The sequence below is a fragment of the Cebidichthys violaceus genome, unplaced genomic scaffold, assembly GCF_023349555.1.
Source record: "Cebidichthys violaceus isolate CVI_PGR_0920_01 unplaced genomic scaffold, fCebVio1.0.p SCAF_3, whole genome shotgun sequence".
Taxonomy (NCBI): domain Eukaryota; kingdom Metazoa; phylum Chordata; class Actinopteri; order Perciformes; family Stichaeidae; genus Cebidichthys; species Cebidichthys violaceus.
Window position 1 is genome coordinate 750,180 of NW_027176483.1, and position 25,622 is coordinate 775,801.

Consider the following 25,622-nt stretch of genomic DNA (forward strand, 5'->3'; position numbering starts at 1 on the left):
GACTTGTTTTAACATAAACCTAATTTGTTTGTTTGTTTGTCATATTCTAATGTAAACTGTCCTGTTATTTATATTTTTAAATAATGTATTTACTTTTGATTATTGTCACGCACCAAACAACAAGACAAATTCTTTGTATTTGTAAACGTACTAAACGCAATAAACCGTTTCTGATTGTGATGTCATATGTATGGAATGTGTTGTAACTCTGTTGTGTTGTTCATTGTGTCCACGTGACGTCTATCACACTCTGTTGCTCCTCTGTTGCTCTCTAAGGTCTCTCCCTCTTTACTCCTGTTAAAGGAGTAAAGAGGAGTTCTTCCTGTTCCGATGTGAGGGTCCCGGGTCAGAGGATGTCACATGTGTACAGATTGTAAAGCCCTCTGAGGAGAATCTGTGATTTCAGGTTTAAGGTAACATTTTGTCCGAGAGGTTCGTCACGACGTCGTTGTAAAAGAGAGCTGAACTGCAGTTGCTCACCTGAAGGGCAGGGGGCAGTGTCCGTCCTCTTCCCTGGGGGGCTCCACCTCGTGGGGGTGCAGGAGGCCGACGTCGTCACTCTGATCCATATTCTCCGACATCATCGTTATCGGCCTGAAAAGGGTTCAGGAGGACAGAAGAAGAAGTGTGAACGAGGAGAATACTTCTGTTTGAAATCAGTTGTAAATAAAGCTTTATTTGAATGTACCACCGTGTTTCTAAAAGACTGTGAGATGACGAGGGGGAGAGTGAGGAGTGGGAGGGAGAGCGAGAGATGCAGCTTCAGATAACAAGCTTCTAAATATAGAAGTGTGACCAACATCCAGAGAGCTGAAGAACTGAAGCACAAACACCTCTTCTTCTGATCGACCACCATCTTCACATGATGAAGGTCACTGAGAAGAAGAACTACTCATCTGACACCTATCTTAGAAGAAGTCAAGTTTACATAATGAGACCAGCTCTGGGTTAACACTGGAGGCTTTACTAAAGCTGGTTCTCTGGATATAACTGATGGAAAATACACGTTTTCTTGTGAACACTTTGAACACATTTGAACACTTGTGAACACTTTGAACACATTTGAACACTTTGAACACTTGTGAACACTTTGAACACAAGTGAACACTTTGAACACATGTGAACACTTTGAACACATGTGAACACTTTGAACACTTGTGAACACTTGGTAACACTTTGAACACTTGGTAACACTTTGAACACATGTGAACACTTTGAACACATGTGAACACTGAACACTTGTGAACACCTTGAACACATGTGAACACTTGTGAACACATGTGAACACATGTGAACACTTGTGAACACTTTGAACACATGTGAACACTTGTGAACACTTTGAACACATGTGAACACATGTGAACACTTGTGAACACTTTGAACACATGTGAACACTTGTGAACACCTTGAACACATGTGAACACATGTGAACACTTGTGAACACATGTGAACACATGTGAACACTTGTGAACACTTTGAACACATGTGAACACTTGGACATGTTGGATGTATAGAGTCCACTCATTCCAATTTTTGTGAAATTAATTATCAAAACAATTCAACTTGTGTTATTAGTGTTTTTAATGACTGATGTCGTTCTGTGTTATTCTGCACTAAAGTGGAGGATGACTGGTTACTACAGAGAGTACCATCGTTAGAACTCAGTGTGGTACAACGACTAGTACGTTGTATACTAGTACTCCGTCGGAGGGCGTCGCTGAGGGAGAGCTCTGATTGGTCCAAGGAGAAAACCCTTTGATCTGAAGCTGTGACGACGCCCAGATCGGATCGAACACGTGACCGACACACACACACACACACACACAGACACACACATACACACACATACACACACACACACACACACACACACAGACACAGACATACACACATATACACACAGACACACACATACACACACATACGCTCACACACACACATACACACACACACACACACACACACACACACAGACACACACACACACACAGACACACACATACACACATACGCTCACACACACACACACACACACACACACACACACACACACACACACACACACAGACACACAGACACACACATACACACACATACGCTCACACACACACATACACACACACACACACACACACACACACACACAGACACACACATAGACACAGACACACACATACGCTCACACACACACACATACACACACACACACACAGACACACACATACACACACATACGCTCACACACACATACACACACATACGCTCACACACACACACACACACACACACATACACACACACACACACACACACACACACACACACACACACACACACACACACACACAGACACACACATACACACACACATACGCTCACACACACACACATACACACACACACACACACACACACACACACACACACACACCCACGAGGACAGCCGAGGATATTCTCTCTCTGTTTCCATGGCAACATGAGAAGGAGGTTCAGATGAAGTCATCTCTCAGACCGTCAGTGATTCTACAGAATCAACTGAATTCCTTTTGTACTGGCAAAACTTCTAGATGTGGTGGTTCCTTTCACCCCTGTGTGTTTGGCCCTATACGGTTTTGCCACTATGTGGAGTTCGGGTTCCTCACGTTAGACTCGCAGCCTTTCCTGAAATAAACTCCAGAGGATCTGATGGTTCAGTAATACTTGTATTTGATTGCAACGTAAAACAAAAGGGGAACATAAGATGTTGTTTGTTTGTCCTTTGGGTTTTGTTCTTCAGCGTTTCTGATTCCCTTTAATCAGCTGCTTGCCGTCACAGGCTGAGGCCGAGGTCAGAAACGGTATTTGCCGTAACCCGCTTTCTCCCCCTCCCTATGCGCCATGGCTCCCCTCTTATAGGCTGCCCTCCTCTGGCTGTGGGCGGGGCACACTTGCATTCAACAAAAAGAAAAGAAAAAGATCAGTAATTAAAATACATCAACATCAACTTAAATGCGGCTCCTGCACCTTTTTAGTTTGTGGATCAATAAACCGGATCAATATGTGCTGCATCACATCTGATTATTGATTCATCATGAGGAGTTTGTTTCAGGTTTTTTGTCCACGCTGATGTTGGAGCGTCACGAAGCTGCTTTACATCTGTTTACATGTTTACATCTGTTTATATATGTTTACATCTGTTTATATCTGTTTATATATGTTTACATGTTTACATTACAAACAGAAAGAAGTCAGATTGTTTGCATGAGAAGTAGAAATCTGAGAGCTTTGGGTTTCTGATCGTCTCTCGACCTGATTTAAACTCACAGAACAAATGAAAACTAATAGTAGTCACTGTGAGGTACACCTGTGAGGACCACCTGTGAGGACCACCTGTGTGGACCACCTGTGAGGTACACCTGTGAGGACCACCTGTGTGGACCACCTGTGAGGACCACCTGTGTGGACCACCTGTGTGGACCACCTGTGAGGTACACCTGTGAGGTACACCTGTGAGGTACACCTGTGAGGACCACCTGTGTGGACCACCTGTGTGGACCACCTGTGAGGTACACCTGTGAGGTACACCTGTGTGGCCCACCTGTGTGGACCACCTGTGAGGTACACCTGTGAGGAACACCTGTGAGGTACACCTGTGAGGTACACCTGTGAGGACCACCTGTGAGGACCACCTGTGTAGACCACCTGTGAGGACCACCTGTGAGGACCACGTGAGGTACACCTGTGAGGACAAAACGTGAGGACCACCTGTGAGGACACATAAAGTTGAACTGAGGAGGACGGACTCTTTCAAAATAAAAGAGAAAGGTGCTGGTAAACTACTTCACCGTAGGGAGACCAGACAGAAGTTCGGAGAAGCTAGTTAACTTATCTAGAAGCTAGTTAACATTACATCACAGTCATTTAGCAGACCCAAAGCGACTTACAATTCAGTATCTATCTATACGGCATAGGCACAGCTGGGGTTAAGTGTCTTGCTCAAGGACACATTGACATGAACCGGGAATCGAACCGCCGACCCTGTGATTGAAAGGCGGCTCCGCTCTCCACTTAACCATTAACTAGCGAGTCTCCAGAGCTCTTAGCACCTTTATTTCTAAGAGTGTAGATCTAGATGCCAACAATGGGCCAATGAAAAGAGGACTAGCTGTGGACAGACGGACAGATGCGCACACACACACACACACACACACGCACGCACGCACGCACGCACGCACGCACACACACACGCACACACACACACAACCAAAAACATGATCTCCTGGCGGAGATAACTTCAGTTTGTTCGTTCTGTCCTAACGTTGTGTATTTGATGTGTTTTCTTTTAACAAGTTGTATAAATACATTGAATACTTCATGATTACAGAGTATCGTCTACAGTGATGACGTCATCGTTGGTATCGATGATGTCATCAGTGTTTTCAGAATCCTCTAATGAAATACATGCAAAACATAAGTAAATATTATTCCTCAGAAACCACACTTCATATTCATCTGATTCCTCTAAAGTACTGCTCTAAAGTACTGCTCTATGGTACTGCTCTATGGTACTCTACTTGAGTATTACACCTCAGAGGTACATGTAGTACTTTATAATGTACTAGGTACATGTAGTACTTCATAATGTACTACACCTCAGAGGTACATGTAGTACTTCATAATGTACTACATCTCAGAGGTACATGTGTTTACTGAATATTAAAACATAGTATAATCCTATCATAGTATAATTACTGAATGATGTATTATTACAGATTAAAGTACCTGCAGTAAGATGAACACATTAATACATCATAAATATAATAACAGTATTATTCTGCATCACGAGTACTTTTAACATACTTAGAGGTGGAATAAGTACTCAGATCTTTTAATGAAGTAAAAATAGAAATACTACAATGTAGAAATACTCGGTTACAGTAAAAGTACAAAAGTAAAAGCATCAAAATATACTTAAAGTACTCATTATGCAGAATGATATGTATTGTGTTTAAGTACCTCAACACTGTTGCAGCTGATATTATATTTGTGTATTTTTGATTATTTAATATTTGATTATATTTTATATTAAGACTCTTTTTAATGTACTTGAGTAAATGTACTTCTGAATATTCCACCACTACTACAGTAACCAGCCTCAATATTAAAATACTACTCCCAGTACTGCTGGTACCACTGCTACTTCTTATACTAATACCTCGTTATCACAGTATTTAACGTGGTAGTACTGCTCTGAGGTACTGCAGTACTCCCACCATCAGCAGCGTCTCCTCGCATTTCACAGTTTTTGTACAACAGACTCGGTCCTACCTGTGTGTACTGTCCAGTCTTCGATCAGGTCCGCCGGTGTACTGCGGGTACTCGGTCCGTCCGGCAGCACCGAGGACTCGAACACACGGACCGGAGCCGCTGGTCGTCCGCTGGACCAGCACCGTCAAGTTCTCACCGTTCAACGGACTCTGAACCGGAAGTGACAGGAAGTGGCCTTCAAGATAAGAGCACGATACACGACAACAAAAAATAAAAGCGTGGGAAAAGGTGGAATAGACAAAAGGTGACGAAGCCGAAATGTGTGTCGTCACTGAGGAGGAAAGCACATTTCATGACGTCATCGGAGGTTGAGTGAACAGAGTCAAACAATACTTCATAATTCAACGCAGTCAGATAGTTCAGAGTTTAATATTTAATGTTTAACCCAGGAGGAATAACTCAAACTAAACGATGTTTAAATAACTATTAGCATAACTAGAAACGACGTGAGGTTAGTGATGAAATACAGTTGTTGTTTTGGTGTGATTTCGGTGAACTGTCTCTTTAATTAATCTGCTGCTGAGACGTTTAACGGAGCCGCAGCGTCTCCCTGTGGCTGAACCAGCGCATTACACCAGGAAACCATCATGGAACGCTTATGATTTACATATTTCATATCTGATTAAAGAACGACTAGAGGAGGACTCTGTGTTTACTCTGCTCAAACTCACAGTTGATTAATCTTTTCTTCCTCATTGGACTTGTTTTCTGACCAGAGAACAGTTTTTCTTGCTGTTGTTTACATTCCTGATGCTGACAACAGATCCACTACAGGACTGCTTCTGTTCGTCATGTTGTACATGTGTTGGTTGAGCTTCTGTGTGATAAATAAAGACAATAAAGACAATAAATGATCCTTAAATCCTTTGAAAAGTGTGTCTGAATGACCTGAGATCAGCTGTTGTTTAAAGTGAACCAATGAGAGAACAGACCACGTCACTGGATCACTGCAGTCTGGATCATTGGAGTCTGGATCTCTGAATCTCTGCAGTCTGGATCACTGGATCACTGGATCTCTGCGACGCCAAAGAAAACCTAAAAATGTGACGATTCTCAGGCAACTTCTGCAGTTATGAGCTGTTTGTGTTTCTATAATTTCTAGTTGGATTTATGGATGTTTATGAACTAAAAGGTGAAGTTTTAATCTTCCTGAATCTAAATTAATTTATTAGTAAATCTTATAAAACTGTTATAAAATATTCAGTGTTTGATTGTGCTTAGCTCCACCCCCTTGTGTCACTTCTGATTCCAAAAACGAAGATGGCGACGACTAGAAACCAAGATGGTGACAGATAAAAAAAGATGTACCCTAAGAGACTTGGGATGTAGCCTAAGAGACCTAAGATACTTGTGATGTACCCTAAGAGACCTAAGATACTTGTGATGTACCCTAAGAGACCTAAGATACTTGTGATGTACCCTAAGAGACCCAAGAGACTTGTGATGTACCCTAAGAGACTTGTGATGTACCCTAAGAGACATGCGATGTACCCTAAGAGACTTGTGATGTACCCTAAGAGACATGCAATGTACCCTAAGAGACTTGTGATGTACCCTGAGACATGCGATGTACCCTAAGAGACTTGTGATGTACCCTAAGAAACCCAAGAGACTTGTGATGTACCCTAAGAGACTTGTGATGTACCCTAAGAGACATGCAATGTACCCTAAGAGACTTGTGATGTACCCTAAGAGACATGCGATGTACCCTAAGAGACTTGGGATGTACCCTAAGAGACTTGTGATGTAGGCTAAGAGACTTGTGATGTAGGCTAAGATACCTAAGAGACTTGTGATGTAGGCTAAGATACCTAAGAGACTTGTGATGTACCCTAAGAGACTTGTGATGTACCCTAAGATACCTAAGAGACTTGTGATGTACCCTAAGAGACTTGTGATGTACCCTAAGAGACTTGTGATGTACCCTAAGAGACTTGTAATGTACCCTCAGAGACTTGTGATGTACCCTAAGATACCTAAGAGACTTGTGATGTACCCTAAGATACCTAAGAGACTTGTGATGTACCCTAAGAGACTTGTAATGTACCCTCAGAGACTTGTGATGTACCCTCAGAGACTTGTGATGTACCCTAAGATACCTAAGAAACTTGTGATGTACCCTAAGAGACTTGTGATGTACCCTAAGAGACTTGTAATGTACCCTCAGAGACTTGTGACGCACCCTCAGAGACTTGTGATGTACCCTCAGAGACTTGTGATGTAGCCTAAGAGACCTAAGAGACTTGTGTTGTACCCTCTGTATTTGTTTTTTGACTCATGGGTGACGTCACCCTGACTCCGCCCACTTCCTGAAACGCTCTCCATGCGTCAAGTCAATGAAGGAGTCTGAGCGCGGCGCCGTTCCACCAGCTACAGGTTTAATATCAGATCAACAACAGTAGAAAAACAGAGGCAGAGGCTACCAGACAAAAAGAAGAGTAGGAAATCCAACAGCATCCAACAGGCTCTTTAAAATAATTCCTCTGTACAGTATTTACACACACACACACACACACACACACACACACACACACACACACACACACACACACACACACACACACACACACACACACACACACACACACAGAGAGTACAGTACAGCTACACACTGAGGAGGAGGAGTCTGAGGATGCAGCGTCAGTCCCAACGCTGTCCTCTGATTGGTCCGTCCTCCTCCGTCCACAGTATTTGTTTTCATGTTTCCTGTGAAGCTTCCAGGTGAGTCCACAGAGAGGCCGGAGGTCACGCAGGTAAAGTCTGTGTGAGTGTGGGGGGGAACGATGATAAAGTGAGACGACCGACGGCCAGACAGGAAGTGACCCCCCCCCCCCCCCCCCCCCGCCTCCACAACAACAGCTGCTCCTCTGACCATCTCAACACGGCTCCACCCACCAGGTCCTCTTTGTCCGTGAGCCCAGACCTCTGCTGCCCCCCCACCCCGAGCACCATGGAACCTTCTGGATCCAGCAGAACCAGTAGAATTCACTCCTGGGGGGCGGAGCAGACAGCTGGACGTCCAGGCAGAGAAATCAAACGTACACAAACACCATTGAACTGATGTCGAAACAGAGCCGCTTCCTCATGTGATCCGGTCACATGACTCTGGGCAGGATGGAGGTCAGCCAATCACGTGTGCCTACAGACGGGACAGACGACGTCATCGGTCACAAAAACAACAAAAAACTCTGGAAACTCAACATTTAGTTTGACAGAAGAAGAAGACGAGAGGACAGAAGAAGACGAGAGGACAGAAGAAGAAGACGAGAGGAGACACAGCTGAGTCTGATTGAGTCTTACCGTTCTCACCTCCGAGCGGGGGGGTACATGGACGGAGCGGACGCTTGTTGACTGGCAACGATGGCTGACGAGGACAGACCTGAGAGATAGACGGAGAGAGAGAGAGAGAGAGAGAGAGAGAGAGAGAGAGAGAGAGAGGGGGAGGAAGAGATGTTCTTCACTCTTGACTTGAACAGACACTTCGATTTTCTGAAATCACACTCCGGTGTATTAAAGTGGACGTGAGGTCTTCAGTTATCTGGACAGACGGACGTCTCACAGTGTCTCACCTGAGGCGTAGGACAGGTCGTACTGTCCCGACAGCAGCGGGTAGCCCAGGTGGTGATGTGAAGGCAGCATGCGTTGAGACGGAGAGGACCGCGGCCGGTCCCCCTCCCGGTCTCTGTCCCGGTCCCTCTCGTGGGGGGTCTTGTTGTCCTGGATGGACGGGGACTTGCTCTTGTACTGGCTGGCGTGCTGCTGCAGCAGCTCCAGAGCTTTGGCCTCGCCGGGCGGCTTCACCGTGGGACTGGACCTGGAGGGCTTCTCCACCACCTCCTCCACCTTACCCCCGTACGAGGGGAAGGAGTAACCGGCCGGCAGGTAGGAGCCTGAGGGGAGGAGAGACGAGACTCAAGGAGACGAGACACAACATCGTCCACTTCTATAAGACAACTTATATTTGTGTCATGGTAACAGAATACACGCTCCTCCCTCCTCCTCTTACCGGGGTAGTTCTGCATCATGACGGAGGGCATGCCCCGGTAGCCCGGGTGGCTGGGCTCGTAGGCGTGTCCGTAGGCGTACGGTCCGTGCATGTAGGGCATGTAGCCCTGGTGGTGCTGGGCCAGGGGGGGGGAGGAGAACTGCTGCATGTGAGGAGGAGCGTGACGCGCCTCCTTCACTCCCACCCGCTGATGCTGCTGCTCCTCCAGAGGAGGAGGCAGCTGAGTCCTGCCCTCCGATCCCCCCTCCTTGGCCTCCTCTTTGGGCCGCGGCCGCTCCTCCTTCACCTTCCTGTCGCGCTCCTCCTTCCACCGGTCCTCCTCCTGAGGTTTGGGGGCGTCGGAGTACTTGTTGGGGTAAACGTAGGGCCACAGGCGTGAGTCTGGCTCCTGGAGAAGTATTGAAGAAGACTGTAAACTAGAGATTGAGACCATAAACTCATGTTTACAATGTTTACTGAGGGAACAAATCAAGAGAGAAGTAGAGTCATTTTAGACTAGACTTCTATACAACCAGAGGAGTCGCCCCCTGGTGGACACTAGAGAGAAGTAGAGTCATTTTAGACTAGACTTCTATACAACCAGAGGAGTCGCCCCCTGGTGGACACTAGAGAGAATGCAGCTCTAACATGTGAAGCTTTGAAGAACTTTAAAGTCTCCTGGTTGGGAATCAGAACACATCTCTAACTAACATTAACCAGCCATCATTGAGGATCAAATTGATTGGATTGTTTCTTTTTGTTTGTCAAACATTAAAATTCTAAACTATATTTTAAAAGCTGCTGCTGAAGGACGAGACGTAGCTAGATTCAGTGTGAGAGCTGCAGTTACCTGTCTGTACCACATGGCGGGCTCTACACCTGCCGGCCTGCCTGGCTCCACCCCCGGCTTGGCCTCCTCTTTCCCATGATGCCCTGCTTCGCTCAGCTTCATCTTCAGACCCTCGGGCTGCGTGGCCGTGGCGGCGGCCTTCTGCTCCTCCCCCTTCGCCATGATGACCGACTTGGACTGCTCCGCGGCCGACGGCGGCTCTTTGGGCTTGGTCGGGTTCAGCCCCCCCGCCCCCTTGACGCCACCCAGGTCGGTTAAGCTGGGGGCTCTGGACAGGGTGGGCGGCACCGAGGCTTTCTGCTTCCACTCCTCTTTACCGCAGGCCTCCCGCTCTTTGCCCTCGGCCTTCTTGTCCACCGGTCGCTGCCTGTCCTCGTACTGCTGGCGGTAGGCGGGGTTAGAGGCCAGCAGGTGGGCGTGGTAGGCCTGGTCCGGGGAGTACGAGTAAGGGGGCACGTAGTACTGGTTGTAGTAGAGCGGCTGGGCGTACATGTTGGAGCGCTGCTGGATGACCGACGGCTGCTGGTGCTGCTGAGGCCCCGGGTCCACCTTCCTCTCCTCCTGAGGCTCCACCTTCAGCTTGACTACCACCTCCTCCTCCTCCTCCTCCTCCTCCTCCTCGCCGACCTCCGGCTCCTCCTCCTCCTCCTCCTTCTTCACCTTCACCTGAGCTCCTTCCACGTGAGGCGGCGCTGCCGCCGGTGCCGCTCCCGGGCTCGGGTTGGGGTAGCTGGGCGAGTAGTAGGAGTCGTAGTTGGGGTAGTATGGTGATTCCTTACTGGGAGCCTGAGGAGGAAACAGGTTCTTTTTGGCCCCCTCACGAGGCCCCTGGTCGGGTTCGGTTTTGACCCTCCCCTCTCCGTCCTCCCCGGCATCGGAGATGTCGGAGTAGGCGGGACTGCCGGTTTCGCCCCCGTTCTGGTTGAGGTGGCCGGCCTCCATCCTGCTGCCCACGCCGATGGACGGGCTGGGCGCGTTGTCCGAGAAGCTGTACACCTTGTCGGCCTCGGCCTTGATGCTGGCCAGCCGGCTCTGGTGGGCTTCCGAGGAGCCGTTGAGCAAAGCGTCGGACGTATCCGAGTATGGGCTCCTCCCCTCCTCCGGCCTCCCTCCCCCTTTACCCTTCGGACTGTCCCCCTCCTTCCCTGCCTCCCTCTTCTTCTTGTCCTTCTTCTTCTTGTCCTTGGCGAGGGTGGGGCTGGAGGCGGGGTCCGCCAGAGGAGGCAGTTTGGACTGGTTCTTCATCTGGGGGCTCTTGGGGATGGGCTGTACCACTGAGCCCACAGCGGGGGAGGACGCCTGGAGGGCGTAAGGTGACGGGGCGTTGGGACGTCCCGGCTTCACGCCTTTCTGGGTCGGTTTATCGGCTTTGCCTCCGGCCGCCGCCATCTTCTTCGACTTCCTGTCGTCCATCCCGTCGTTGCTGGCCTCGTCCGTCAAACACGCCGCCTCCTCGCCGCCGTCCGTCACCTCGGGCTCGGCCTCCCCCGCCTTCTTCTTCCCCTTGGACGTTGTCAGCTTCCCCGGCGAGGGCGACGGGGCATCAAACCCCCGACCTTTGGGCGTGGTGGAGCGGGCGGGGGAGATGGCGGCGGCGCCGTTGCAGGAAGAGGCCGGGTCATCTCCGTACTCGCTGTCGCCGTCCTGGTCCAGTCGGACGTCGTCGTGGTCGTTGTGGGCTCGCGCCTGGTGGTACTTGAGCCCGTTGATGTGCTTGTACTTCTTGTTGCAGTTGGGGTGAGGGCAGTCGATGAGCACGGGGGAGGGGCAGGTCCGGTCCAGCTGCGGGGGGGGCAGCGGGTCGGCGCCGGTGGAGTTGGTTCTCATTCGCTTTGAGGCCTTGGTGTCCTCCGAGCTGGAGGTGGGCTCCATGTCGGAGGCCGGTTTGGTCTTCCTCTTGGCGGAGGACGGGCTGGCCTTGGCGTCCTCAGCGGCACCGCCGACGGCCGTCTGGCTTCCTCTCCGTCCCTTGCTGTTGGCGGCGGCGGCGCCACGTGTCTTGCCGCCGCCTCCGCCTCCGCCTCCTCCGCCGCTGCCCCGGTTGTCCGAGGAGTTGCTGTTGTCGTTCAGCGGCGTGTTGCTGCTGGGACGCATCCTCTTTCCCCGACCGCGGCCGCTACGCATCTCCACGTCGCTGGTGGGAGACTCGCAGAACCTGAGGACAGAAGAAGAAGAGGGTGAGGAGCTAAAGCTTTAGCTGGGTGTCTAAGGTGTGTGTAGCGTTGGGTGTGTAGCGTTGGGTGTGTAGTGTTGGGTGTGTAGTGTTCAGTGTGTAGTGTTCAGTGTGTAGTGCTCAGTGTGTAGCGTTGGGTGTGTAGCGTTGGGTGTGTAGTGCTCAGTGTGTAGTGCTCAGTGTGTAGTGCTCAGTGTGTAGTGTTCAGTGTGTAGTGTTCAGTGTGTAGTGCTTGGTGTGTAGTGTTCGGTGTGTAGTGTTCGGTGTGTAGTGTTCGGTGTGTAGTGTTCGGTGTGTAGTGTTCAGTGTGTAGTGCTCGGTGTGTAGTGTTCAGTGTGTAGTGTTCAGTGTGTAGTGTTCGGTGTGTAGTGCTCAGTGTGTAGTGTTCAGTGTGTAGTGCTCAGTGTGTAGTGTTCAGTGTGTAGTGTTCAGTGTGTAGTGCTCAGTGTGTAGTGTTCAGTGTGTAGTGTTGGGTGTGTAGTGTTCAGTGTGTAGTGCTCAGTGTGTAGTGTTGGGTGTGTAGTGTTCAGTGTGTAGTGTTGGGTGTGTAGTGTTCAGTGTGTAGTGCTCAGTGTGTAGTGTTGGGTGTGTAGTGCGTGTACCTCGGGGGGGCCCAGTCGTGCCGGGTGCAGTCTAGCAGGGTTCCCACGTAGGTCTTGTTCCTCCAGGTGACGTTAACAACCAACATGCCTGCAGACAGACGCACAATTCTAACTCCATGAGTTCATCTACTCAACACATCCAGTTACAACATGAAACCCACACATGAGACACGAGTCCAAACAGACGACCAGCTGGTGCTTGAAGTTGTATATTTCTGCATCACTACACAAAGTCCACAAGTTAATCATATTTTGGGGAAATAAAAACATCTTTATTTCAACTTAACTGTGTGAATTAGCTAAAAGTATATATTTGAATGTATTTTTAGGGAGACATTTGTCCTTAATTATTTGTCCTTAAATATTAAAATAAAAATACAAACAAATATAAAAAATTAAAATAAATAAAAGATAAAAATAGAATACACTAACACCTCCTGTTAACAGATAAAACCTTCTACTCGCTCTCCTGGACTGAATGTTTTTACGTCTGTAAACTCTCACCGTCCTCCGTCTCCTGCCACACGATGCCCTCCAGGTTGACACTAGTGCCTGGCTCACAGGGTCCCAGGCACTCCGGCTCCGTCCCCAGCGCCGCGTCCGCCGTGTTCACCGCTACTGAGCGCGTGCGAACCATGAGCTGCTCGCAGGGAGACGAGATGTCGCTGATGGGAACGGGAGCGAGGAGGTGGAGAAGAGGAGGAGGAGGAGGAGCAGGAGGGGGAGCAGGGGTGGAGACCGGAGACTCCATCTAGAGGGACAGACGGGGGAGAGAGAGAGTTTGATTTCATAACATCAGTGTTGTAGTCTGGACCTGCTGCCTTCAGTGATTCTACAGTTTAACACAAAGTGTTCCTTAATTCATCATCACAACACTTCAATGGTTCTAGACCAACGCTGCAGACCACTGCAAGTCACACACACACACACACACACACACACACACACACACACACACACACACACACACACACACACACACACACACACACACACACACACGATGAAGGCCATGAGGAGGAGGAGGCCATGAGGAGGCCTTCAGAGAGAACTCTACAGTAATGATAAGACTGGAGAGACATGGAGGACAAGCGTTCTCACCAAGGACCAAACTCCCTGAACCTCCCTGAACCTCCAGGATCTTCATCAAGGACCTCCCTCCTAAAACAGGCTCACAGTCCTCAGTAACCCTCAAGGACTCCTTCTGTGTTCCTTAGAGGAATTTTAAAAATGAACAACAGGTTGGCAGTTATTTTCTCCTCAGGACGCCAACTCTGTCTCCTCTCCTCTCTGCGTTCACTTCCTGAAGTTTAGTCAGAGTTTCTCTGATTTCTGGTCACATGACTGTTGGTCTCAGATGAATCAATCATGACGTCATAGTTTCACTGAGGAGTTCACAGTTTAATGTTTTTACACAATCTGGTTAAAGTGAACTCTTCATTTATAATGAGCTCTGTTTCAGTTTCCTTTTTTTAACAGAAGCGTTTGGCACACATGATGCGTTCAAGGACCGTCATAAAGATGAAGATCTGACGATTCTGACTATTTTTACAGCTTCTAGTTGTTATAAACGATGTAGTTTTGGCGATTATTTTAAAGAAAACATGCTTTTCCATCACGCCGGTGGGTTTTTGTGGTTCAGAGGGTCGAATTTCAGACCCATTTAAAACCCAGAATGAACGAACCAGAAGAACAAAAAGACGTCAACAGAACGTCCTGCTGAGGGAACATGTAACGGCTGGAGGCCTCTCACATGTCTCACATGTGGACTTCACTTCCAGGAACGAGGTCTGCAGAGCCGAGGTGTCAGGGGCCCTTCGGGGGCCCCGTCAGCTTCTCGGGACGCTTTCATTTATTCTCCTAAACCCTCCTGGTCTCCTTCTTCTTCTGTTTCCCAGAATGCACCAGAGCCCCCACAGGGCAGAGTGTGTTGCTGCATGAGCAGAGTTTTAGACGGAGACACATCTTCATACCTTCAGACTGGAGCTTTACGGTATTTGACCGTTATTAAACACTTTGACGGAAGAAAAAAGTCAAACTGCAGAGACAATAAATGATTGAGGCCTTTGTCCGCTTTAAAACTGAGCTAGTGTAAATAAAGTTTTAACGTTAACCATCGCAGTGTAAATAAAGTTCTAACGTTAACCATCACAGTGTAAATAAAGTTTTAACGTTAACCATCGGAGTGTAAATAAAGTTCTAACGTTAACCATCACAGTGTAAATAAAGTTCTAACGTTAACTATCGGAGTGTAAATAAAGTTCTAACGTTAACCATCGGAGTGTAAATAAAGTTCTAACGTTAACCATCACAGTGTAAATAAAGTTCTAACGTTAACTATCGGAGTGTAAATAAAGTTCTAACGTTAACCATCGGAGTGTAAATAAAGTTCTAACGTTAACCATCGGAGTGTAAATAAAGTTCTAACGTTAACCATCAGAGTGTAAATAAAGTTCTAACGTTAACTATCGGAGTGTAAATAAAGTTTTAACGTTAACTATCGGAGTGTAAATAAAGTTTTAACGTTAACCATTGGAGTGTAAATAAAGTTTAACGTTAACCATCGGAGTGTAAATAAAGTTTAACGTTAACCATCGGAGTGTAAATAAAGTTCTAACGTTAACCATCACAGTGTAAATAAAGTTTTAACGTTAACCATCGGAGTGTAAATAAAGTTTAACGTTAACCATCGGAGTGTAAATAAAGTTTAACGTTAACCATCGGAGTGTAAATAAAGTTCTAACGTTAACCATCACAGTGTAAATAAAGTTTTAACGTTAACCATCGGAGTGTAAATAAAGTTTAACGTTAACCATCGGAGTGTAAATAAAGTTGTTGGATGTTGTTAGAAAGAACTGAACGGGTTCCAAATATACTAAATATAAGATAAACTACACTTTGTAATGTGACGCTACTTCAGCAATTATCTCACATTAAAGTCAATATTCGACGTCTAACAGAGTATTTATATTATAATAAAGTGTTGACAGACAGAGAACACATTCAGGCTCCAGAATAACGTTCAGAACAAAGGAGAAAATATAACTTTTATAGATTCCAGTTGCATTATGGGAAATGTAGGATCCAGCAAAGTTGGAGCTCGGCTCATACGAGACTAAAAGTCTCCACGTCTCACCCTCTTCTATGTTGATGAATGTGTCTTCTGTGATTGATTGACTGCCCTCTATTTAACCACAACACAACTAAATGAAGTTATTAAAACCACACCAGGAGCACCAAAGAGTCCTCCAGCTGCACCAACACCTGAACGAGGTCTAGATTAAATCCTCTTACCTTCACGCCGACCGCTTTCTTCACGTTTCGGCACTCTCCGTTGTCCACCTCCTCTTGCTCCGTCATCATGGCGACGGGCTGGGCGATCCCCGCCGGGTCCAGCGCCGCGTCCCCGGGCTGCTCGGCCAACTCTGGGTTCTGTTGGCCCTCGAAGGGTCCGGTGCCGCAAGGGGCCCCCACCGACAGGAGCGGGGCCGCCGACTCTTTCTCGGCGCCGACCTCCATTTTCTCCTTCTTAGTTTTCCCAGAAACCCCGTCTTTGTCCTTTTTCACAGCAGGGAGGCTACGGGACACTTTGCTGGACTTGTCGGTGCCCTTCGTCGGGTTGGTAGAGTTCTGGTTCTGGGTTGGCGGGTCCCCGGGGACCCGACCGCGAACCTCCTTCTTAGCTCCGTCCGATACCGGCGCCTTGACGCTCTCCTTTGAGTTCTTACTGCGTTTGGATTTAGATTTGCTCTCTTTGCCCTGCGTCGCCGCGTTGGCGGCGGCTACGGGGCTAACGAACTTGATGTTGTCCGGTAAAGCGGCCACGGCGCCGGTGCCGGTGGGTGGGGGGGCGGCCATGGCTCCTCCCTCTTTACTGCTCGACATCTCTAGCTTGTCCTTCTCCAGGTCGGCGTCCAGGTCGATGATCAGATTGCCCACACCGATGTCCCACTCGTCGCCGCTGTCGTACGCGTCCACCGCGTTGGAGTCCACACCTTTCCCGCCTGCAGGGCCGCTGCTGAGGGACATCTTTTAGTAAGGAGCGTCCCGGGAGCGCCGCAGGAGGGGCCACCAGAGGAGGGGGCCGCGGGACGCCTCCTCAGACGCCTCCTCAGCTGCGGGACGCCTCCTCAGGGATGGGCCCCGCGCCTCCGCCCTGCTCCCCACATCGCCTCCTGCACACGGGACAGACTGCAGGTTACACAGGAGGACACCATCACTCACAGACTGAAAAATAGATGAATATGTGTGTGAGGACATAAAGGATGTATTGACGAAGGATCACAGTCATTTAATGAATTTTTTTCCAGCAGCCCTCTAGGGCCTCCTCTAGAGCCTCCTCTAGGGCCTCCTCTAGGGCCTCATCTAAAGCCTTCTCTAGAGCCTCATCTAAAGCCTTCTCTAGAGCCTCATCTAAAGCTTTCTCTAGGGCCTCATCTAGAGCCTCCTCTAGAGCCTCATCTAAAGCCTTCTCTAGGGCCTCATCTAGAGCCTCCTCTAGAGCCTCATCTAAAGCCTTCTCTAGAGCCTCATCTAAAGCCTCCTCTAGGGCCTCATCTAAAGCCTCATCTAGAGCCTCATCTAAAGCCTTCTCTAGGGCCTCATCTAGAGCCTCCTCTAGAGCCTCATCTAAAGCCTTCTCTAGGGCCTCATCTAGAGCCTCCTCTAGAGCCTCATCTAAAGCCTTCTCTAGAGCCTCATCTAAAGCCTTCTCTAGAGCCTCATCTAAAGCCTTCTCTAGAGCCTCATCTAAAGCCTCCTCTAGGGCCTCATCTAAAGCCTCATCTAGAGCCTCCTCTAGAGCCTCCTCTAGAGCCTCCTTTTGGGCCTCCTCTAGGGCCTCATCTAGGGCCTCATCTAGAGCCTTCTCTAGGGCCTCCTCTAGAGCCTCCTCTAGGGCCTCATCTAGAGCCTCATCGAGAGCCTCCTCTAAAGCCTCATCGAGAGCCTCCTCTAGAGCCTCATCTAGAGCCTCCTTTAGGGCCTCATCTAGAGCCTCCTCTAGGGCCTCATCTAAAGCCTTCTCTAGGGCCTCATCTAGAGCCACCTCCTTGAGGGCCACTTATCATCTGAATGGAGCTACGTGACGTTTGACCTCCTCTCACAAGCCGACAGCGACCCTGAAGCTAATTAGAGCTCTGATGGTAAACTGCATGAAGAAAACATCTAGAGCTAGTTTACATGAAGCTGTAACTGGACTAATGTGCAGCTCTTCCTCATATATATATTTTAAACATGCACTCAAGCAGTCAAGCAGATAGTTTTATTTAACTCTCTAAAGCTCTGCTGGTGGCTGAAGTCTCTGTCACACAGGAGAGCTTTTGTGCTTTTGTTCCTTTACAGTTTCTGTGTGAACGTCCAAACCAACCCTGGAGTTTTCAAACCAAAACGGCGTCAGCAGCGTCTTCAAACATCTTCAAACGTCTCCGTTTTAGGGCCGTAAAAACTCCGGAGTAGAGCGTGTGTTAATGTCAGCGGTGAACGTAGTGGCTGAGCGTGAAAACGTATTTCATCGAGGTTGAAAAACAGCAGGAATATTGTTATTAAGATGAACACTTATGGAAATAAAATCTGCTCTGTCTGCATTTATCATGTCACATGCAGAAAGAAACAAAGCTTCAAGCATATCACAAGAAGACATACGAGTTAAAATAGAACATCTAGTGGAGCTGAACTTAAATTCAATGAGTTGACTAAACATCTGAATCCAGCTGTTTCACAAAGTCAAGAAATCCATTCATAAATCTCCGACAGTCACACGTTCATTTTGATGTTTATTACTTTATTTAATATTACAATTAGTTAATAAACCAAATTTGATTTTATGACTGTGTGTGTTTGCTTGATGTTGTTGCTGGCTCAGACACATGAGGCTGACCTTTGACCCTGTGGGGGGGGGGGGGGGGGGGGAGTGTGACTTAACACCTTAAACCAGATGGTCAGACGGGGGGGGGGGGGGGGGGGGGGGCTAATCCTGCTGCTAATAACACCACTTTAAATGCTTTGACCAAAACACACAGAAAGCAACACTGAAAACAAACCAGGAGGCTCAGAGGCCCTCACAGGAAACATGAGGCATGTTCAACAGATACACACCAAACCTACAGCAAACTACACTGAAATACAGTAAACTACACTAAACCTACAGCAAACTACACTAAACCTACAGCAAACTACACTGAAATACAGTAAACTACAGTAAACCTACAGCAAACTACACTGAAATATAGTAAACTACACTAAACCTACAGCAAACTACACTGAAATACAGTAAACTACACTAAACCTACAGCAAACTACACTGAAATACAGTATACTACAGTAAACACAGGCTGCAACTAATGATTCCTTTCATTCATGCCGTGTTGATTGATAAATTGATAATTGATAAACGTCTGTTATTAAACGTGATGAACCAGAGCATCAAATCCACAATAGTGTGAAACAGGAATGCTGTAACAAATGATTCTGTTCATTATCAACACATCTGATGATTTATTATATCAAACGACAGAAAACCCGGAAAAAACAATCCAGCTGACATTTCACAACAAAAAGACGAAGAAGACTCATCTTCTGTGGATCGATCCACTAAAGGTTTCATCTCTACAAATCAGAGAAGCAGCGAATTCTTACACTTGAAAAGCGTGAACCGTAACGAATGAATTAAGATGAATCAATGATCAACAGTAGATTCAGGCTGCAACAACCGACGAATCAGACCACTATTCTGCCCATTAGTTGATTGTAAATGTCAACAGTTCAAACCAAAGATAGAATATTTACTGTGATAAACAACAACAACAACAACAACAACAACAGAGAAGAGAAGCTTCACATTTGAGAAGCAGGAATCTGAGAATTGTTTGTCAATCTTGTTGAGTGACAGCACCGCGATGGATTGATTATCCACAAGTGAATGTGTGGATGTCAGCTGAGTAGAACATGAAGCTGTTGGACCGGCTCAGACCTTCTGCTCCACTGCCTCTAATGCTACAGTTAATGAAAGCAGCTCTGAGCAGCAGACCAGGCGCTTCATCTGGAGACCAGCGTCTCCTCAGCAGGATGAATCACCTGATCTGGTCTCACAACCCAGAGACCATGAGCCAGCAAGACTCCAGACCAGCGTTCAGAGCAGTCGGATTACTTCAGTCTATGACAGACCGCCGCAGTCTACAACAGACAACCAAAGTCTACGACAGACCGCCACAGCCTACAACAGACCACCAAAGTCTACGACAGACCGCCACAGCCTACGACAGACTGCCTCAGCCTACGACAGACCGCCAAAGTCTACGACAGACCGCCACAGCCTACGACAGACCACCAAAGTCTACGACAGACCGCCACAGCCTACGACAGACCGCCAAAGTCTACGACAGACCGCCACAGCCTACGACAGACCGCCAAAGCCTACGACAGACCGCCACAGCCTACGACAGACCGCCACGGCCTACAATAGACCGCAGCGGTCTACGACAGACCGCCACGGCCTACAACACACCATCACAGTCTACAACAGACCGCCACAGCCTACAACAGACTGCCACAGCCTACAACACACCATCACAGTCTACAACAGACCGCCAGTCTACAACAGACCGCCACAGTCTACAACAGTCCGCCACAGCCTACAACAGACCCCCACAGTCTTCTTAAAGACAACAACAGTCTTCAACAGACACCAGTCCAAGTCTTCTTTGCATCTTCTCTGCTACAGACAGTGCCATGGACTTAAGATATGTCCATAGTGTACCACGCAGAATCACAGTCTGCAACAGTAAAGACACCAACAGTCTACAACAGACTCCACAGTGGTCTCCTCACTTACAGCAAAGGAAACAAGAGAGTGAGAGGAAGAGTGAGAGGAAGAGCAAGAGGAAGAGCGAGAGGAAGAGCGAGAGGAAGAGTGAGAGGAAGAGCGAGAGGAAGAGTGAGAGGAAGAGGAAGAGTGAGAGGAAGAGTGAGGAAAGGAGGATTCAAATGTCTGGAAGCTGCAGTTTGAAGTCAGAGGATATTTATTCAAGGCTCTCAGTGGAGAAGGAAACATCTGGACCACGTTTATCCAGATGCACAACTTTAATGTTCAAGGGAAGGTTTGGAGATACGGTGAATATGAAGCTACAGCCAGCAGCTGGTTAGCTTAGCTTAGCATGAAGACTGGCAACAGCTAGCCTGGCTGCGTCCAAAAGGAAACTAAATGTGCCTCCTAGCTCCTCTCTCTAGGAACACACACCAGGTAGTGGAGTGAGTCTGGACCTCAAACTCTATTCAACAAGTGGACCAAGTTCATCTATCAACCAGTGAACAGGAAGTGACCACATCTGAACTGAGGAGGAGTGACCTAGAGACCTGTCAATCACATTTTACACTTTGACTTGAATAAACGTTCTCTTCCAGCAGCTGTAAACCGCTTCAGCGAGGAACATCCAGGAACCCGTTGAGCTGCATGAAGAACATCACGGTGTCTTTGTCCAAACAACGTTGAACTAAAAGCTTCACCAACGACCATCCAGAACCAGAAGAACACGTGACCAACAAACACCAGGAGGTCAATGTGACGGCCACATGACGCCTGCTCCGGGTTCAGGACTCTGGTCTTTGATTTCACTCACTGATGGTGGTTTACTTCTGATCAAGCAACCAGACCTGGTTCAGGTGCTAACAAGCTAGCACAGAGAATAGCTAAACAAACAGTGTGTGTGTGCGCATCTACAGTACAGCACAGGTCCTGTGTGACTGAAGAGATGTGAACCAACTACAAACCGGCAAAAAGGTACGAATCAAAAGAGTTCAAGTATCTGCAGAAAAGAGAAGGAAAGCTTCAGTGATGCAACACACACACACACACACACACACACACACACACACACACACACACACACACACACACACACACACACACACACACACACACACACGTTTGTTGATTGACAGTCAAATGTTGACCCTCTGTGATTGGTTTAAAACGGTCACATGACACAAACCTCAGACAACCCTTTCTTCCTCGTCTGCGGTTCACCACTTTTGTTTACATTTTTTCAGCAGCACCCGGTGCACAAAAAGCAGCGATGTGAAACTACACTTCCTTTCCTTCCTTCGACTGCTGATATTCACCACAGTTGACCCTTGGTTAAGCCCCGCCCCCCTCTGCCATAGAGCCACACTGTCACTAACTGCACTCCAGGAACAAATATGTTGTCATTTTTGTTAAAACTAAACTAAAAATGATTGGAGAGAGAAGCAGACAGAAGGTTCTATAATGTGTTTGAAGGAACACTGTTACATTCAGTACACCTTCGTAGCATAGAAGTGCTAACGTTAGTTAACAACATGCTAACGCTAGTGAATGACATGCTAACGTACTCTGCTAACGTTAGCTCCACTAACGTTTTACAAGCGTAGATGACAAGCTCAGAAGATTTAAGTTTAAGGACAACAAAGTTGGAAAAATAAAAAAAAAAGAGAGAATAGACAGAACTATGATGTACACAAACAATATGTGTACATGTAAATATATACAAGAAGCACCAATAAATAACACAATTATTATGTCTGGATACGAGTCATGTGTTTTTGTAAGTAGTTTAAACAAGAAATAGTGCAAAGAGATAAATATTGAACGGGTGCATGTGTACAGTGTGTATATCTATATATATCTATATATATCTATATATATATCTATATATATATATCTATCTATATATATATATATATATATATATGATTAAATATAGGCAGTGATAATACATGAAGGTAAGTACAAGCTACATATGAAGTGCATTTTATCTGAAACAATAGTAATCGTAATGACAGTAAGTGGATGTTTTAGTGAACATCATGATAAACTAGAGATGATCCCTCATCGTCATGAGTCAAAGGTTTACTAGAAACAGACGTGTGTTCATTCACAGATATAATAGAGTTCAACTATGAGTCCTTAATGGAGTCAAGACGTAATGAAGTGGATGAAAGCTCACTTCAGGATAACTGTAGGGTGTTAAAACTAAACTAGTCTACCTTTTAACTAATGTAACGGGCCTTGAATCCTTAGCTATGAAATCAATATATATATATACACACACACACACACACACACACACACACACACACACACACACACACACACACACACACGACTAACTACTTGTATACAATCTGCTGCAAAGATACAAATACAGTTGAACGTGGTAGCCCCACTTCAGGGTGGTATATGTATTATATCATGTAGTTAGCATTTGCGTTAGCCACATTACTGATCAGTAGCTTGTCTGTTTCCGTCGTAAAGGACAATAAACAAAGACAATGCGTTAAATGCTAATAATGTATTGGGGGTTATATTGTTAACTGTACACGTAAATAAACACAACGTCGTTGCAAACCCCACCGGAGCTAGCTAACCTAAGCTACTACCGTTAGCTGAGCTAAGCTAGCGGCCTGGTTGTTAGCGTAAATGTAGCCTCTTAGCGCTAAGCTAACAGGCACAATAATGAGGTCCCACGGCGGCGTTAGCTGACTAATATTAGCTTCAAACTGACACACTGAACATCCACTCTGAGGTTGATATGAAGACATGTTGGCACAACGTATGGAGGCTTAAATAAACCAGAGGCGGCCCGCAACGAGGCTAATTGCATCCATTATCGGACGCGTAGCTGATGGTGACATTTTTTTTGAGTGTTTTCCGTGTAAACTTCTTTACATTTTTACAACAACTACGCCCGCATTTACAGCTGGACATAAGAAGGCAACAGACCAGATGTTCACCTAAAAACACGTAACATTACACACATCGTTTGTATATAAACTGTTGACCTTAACGTCCTGTTTTCATGTCGTTGTGATGGACAAATTGAACCGATGCGGCGCTCTGACAAAGCTATGGATCCATTATCGGACAAGAGCTAAGCTGTCTCTCCTATAACTTACACTCGTTCTTCATCGCAGTACTACAGCACAAGAACAACAACACTCGTATTGGATGAAAACTAGCTTTCAAATGAACTAAATTGCGGATTCAGAGTTTCTAAAAATGTGTTATAATAGCTTGAAAACACGCTAAAACATGATCGGTACAGACGGTTTAATACACAGATATCCAACCAGGATAATTAGCATCGTAGCATCAGTAGCTACTCAAAGGAGTGTATGGGCTAACAGGGAAAGGCCATTTATTAATATGTTTAAAATGAATATAGAGGAGAACATATTTAGGTTAGAAAAAGAGGAAACAAGCAGGTCAGACGGGGACGTGTCCGATAATGGAAGCTAGCTACCCTCTCGGTCGCTCCAGACAAAGACGGCAGCTAGCCTGCTGAGCTAACAAGCTAACCTCCGAGATATAGCTAGCAGGCTAATATCCCGCGTTTCAAAAACACCCACAAAAAAAGAAAAGAAGAAGAAAAGTGGATCCAAAGAGACTTCAACACTTACGGCCGTTTGAGATCTCTATCCGGCCAAACGTTCATGTGTTACACTCCATAGGGTCCGATAGTAATCCCAGTTTAAAGAAAAATAAAGAAATAAAAACACAGTCAAAATAAGCTCCCAAAACCAGTAAAAACGTGCTTCTCCCAGTTCACTGGACCGCAGACATCACACGGTCAAAACGACATTTTATTTTGGAGGAGTCACTTCTTAGGGCCTGGATGATGAAAAATAAAACTGATCCCAGGTAAATCCATGATGGAGGTGATCTATTCCTCCAGGTTAACCCGTCAACAGACACGCATAAGACGGCTACACAGACAGACAAACAGCGCTGTGGGGATAAATGGCTGGTTAGGGTACAATGCAACCAAACCCCGGAGCGCCGGAGCGATGGATCGATGGAGTCACTGGACCTGGACTGTAGGAGGAGGAGGGAGAGACTGGACGTGGAGTCAGTAGAATATGAACTGGATTCATTGGACTGTTATTTCTAAAGGAAGAACATTTATAGGTTTTAAGGTATTTAAATACATCGTATTTTATATATATATATATATATATATATATATATATATATATATATATATATATATAGTCACAGCACAAACGTTTAAGAAAGATGAACGTTTTGAAAACATTTGCTTTAAAAAAGAAACCTACGCTTTCAAAAAGTATTTTTTTTAAAGCATATTTTTCTAAAGCGTATTTTTTTTAAAGCGTTTTTTTTCAAACCATATTTTTTTTTAAAATGAATTTTTTTTTAATGCGTAATTGTTTTTTGAAAGTGTATTTTTTTTAAAGCAAAGATTTTTTGAAAGCGTAGGTTTTTTTTAAAAGCCTAGTTTTTTTTGAAAGCCTAGGTTTTTTTTTGAAAGGGTAGGTTTTTTTGAAAGCAAAGTTTTTTTTGAAAGCGTAGGTTTTTTGAAAGCGTATTTTTTTTGAAAGGGTAAGTTTTTTTGAAAGCAAAGGTTTTTTTTTAAAGAGTATTGTTTTTTTGAAAGCGTAATAGTTTTTTTGAAAGAGTAATAGTTTTTTTGAAAGTGTAGTTTTTTTTTAAAGCAAAGTTGTTTTTTGAAAGCATAGGTTTTTTTGAAAGTGTAGGTTTTTTTGAAAGTGTAGTCTTGTTTTGAAAGCGTATTTTTTTTTGAAAGTGTAATTGTTTTTTGAAAGCGTAGTTTTTTTGAAAGCATAGTTTTTTTTTAATCGTAGGTTTTTTTTGAAAATGTAATTTTTTTTAAAGCGTAATTGTTTTTTGAAAGCTTAGTTGTTTTTGAA

General features: G+C 46.2%; 3 protein-coding genes across 3 annotated transcripts in view; all 3 read right to left on the reverse strand.

The window, feature by feature from the left end:
• LOC137881709 (GRAM domain-containing protein 2A) overlaps window positions 1–5,435 on the reverse strand; it is a 26,812-nt gene extending 21,377 nt beyond the window's left edge. The window contains exons 1-2 of the mRNA XM_068723775.1: window positions 5,308–5,435; window positions 481–594 (exon numbers count right to left, since the gene is read on the reverse strand). Of these exons, the coding sequence (XP_068579876.1) occupies window positions 481–584 (104 nt within the window). The 5' untranslated portion in view covers window positions 585–594; window positions 5,308–5,435. The remainder of the gene's footprint in view (window positions 1–480; window positions 595–5,307) is intronic.
• A 2,714-nt stretch (window positions 5,436–8,149) lies between these two features.
• On the reverse strand, window positions 8,150–24,680 carry znf609a (zinc finger protein 609a). The gene is made up of 9 exons (XM_068723254.1): window positions 24,351–24,680; window positions 16,212–17,092; window positions 13,422–13,668; window positions 12,918–13,005; window positions 10,143–12,297; window positions 9,314–9,701; window positions 8,877–9,197; window positions 8,608–8,686; window positions 8,150–8,446 (listed from the first exon to the last, which is right to left on the reverse strand). Exons 2-8 carry the CDS (start codon window positions 16,944–16,946, stop codon window positions 8,613–8,615), a joined length of 4,008 nt encoding a protein of 1,335 aa, XP_068579355.1. The 5' UTR covers window positions 16,947–17,092; window positions 24,351–24,680; the 3' UTR covers window positions 8,150–8,446; window positions 8,608–8,612.
• LOC137881897 (uncharacterized protein CG45076-like) lies at window positions 16,950–18,331 on the reverse strand. Its single transcript, XM_068724085.1, has 3 exons — window positions 18,302–18,331; window positions 17,232–17,967; window positions 16,950–17,092 (listed from the first exon to the last, which is right to left on the reverse strand). Exons 1-3 carry the CDS (start codon window positions 18,329–18,331, stop codon window positions 16,950–16,952), a joined length of 909 nt encoding a protein of 302 aa, XP_068580186.1.
• Window positions 24,681–25,622: the final 942 nt, after the last annotated feature.

Excerpts from the sequence above, each read along its gene's own strand:
- znf609a (XM_068723254.1), bottom strand. The coding sequence starts at position 16,946 with ATGTCCCTCAGCAGCGGCCCTGCAGGCGGGAAAGGTGTGGACTCCAAC. Across the intron at positions 13,006-13,421 it reads GTGGCAGGAGACGGAGGACG|GCATGTTGGTTGTTAACGTC; the intron begins GTGAGAGTTTAC and ends GTCTGTCTGCAG. Across the intron at positions 8,687-8,876 it reads CGACCTGTCCTACGCCTCAG|GTCTGTCCTCGTCAGCCATC; the intron begins GTGAGACACTGT and ends TCTATCTCTCAG.
- LOC137881897 (XM_068724085.1), bottom strand. The coding sequence starts at position 18,331 with ATGTTTGAAGACGCTGCTGACGCCGTTTTG. Across the intron at positions 17,968-18,301 it reads ACGCTGCTGACGCCGTTTTG|GAGGTGGCTCTAGATGAGGC; the intron begins GTTTGAAAACTC and ends GTGGCCCTCAAG. Across the intron at positions 17,093-17,231 it reads TCTAGAGGAGGCCCTAGAGG|GAGGCGATGTGGGGAGCAGG; the intron begins GCTGCTGGAAAA and ends TCCCGTGTGCAG.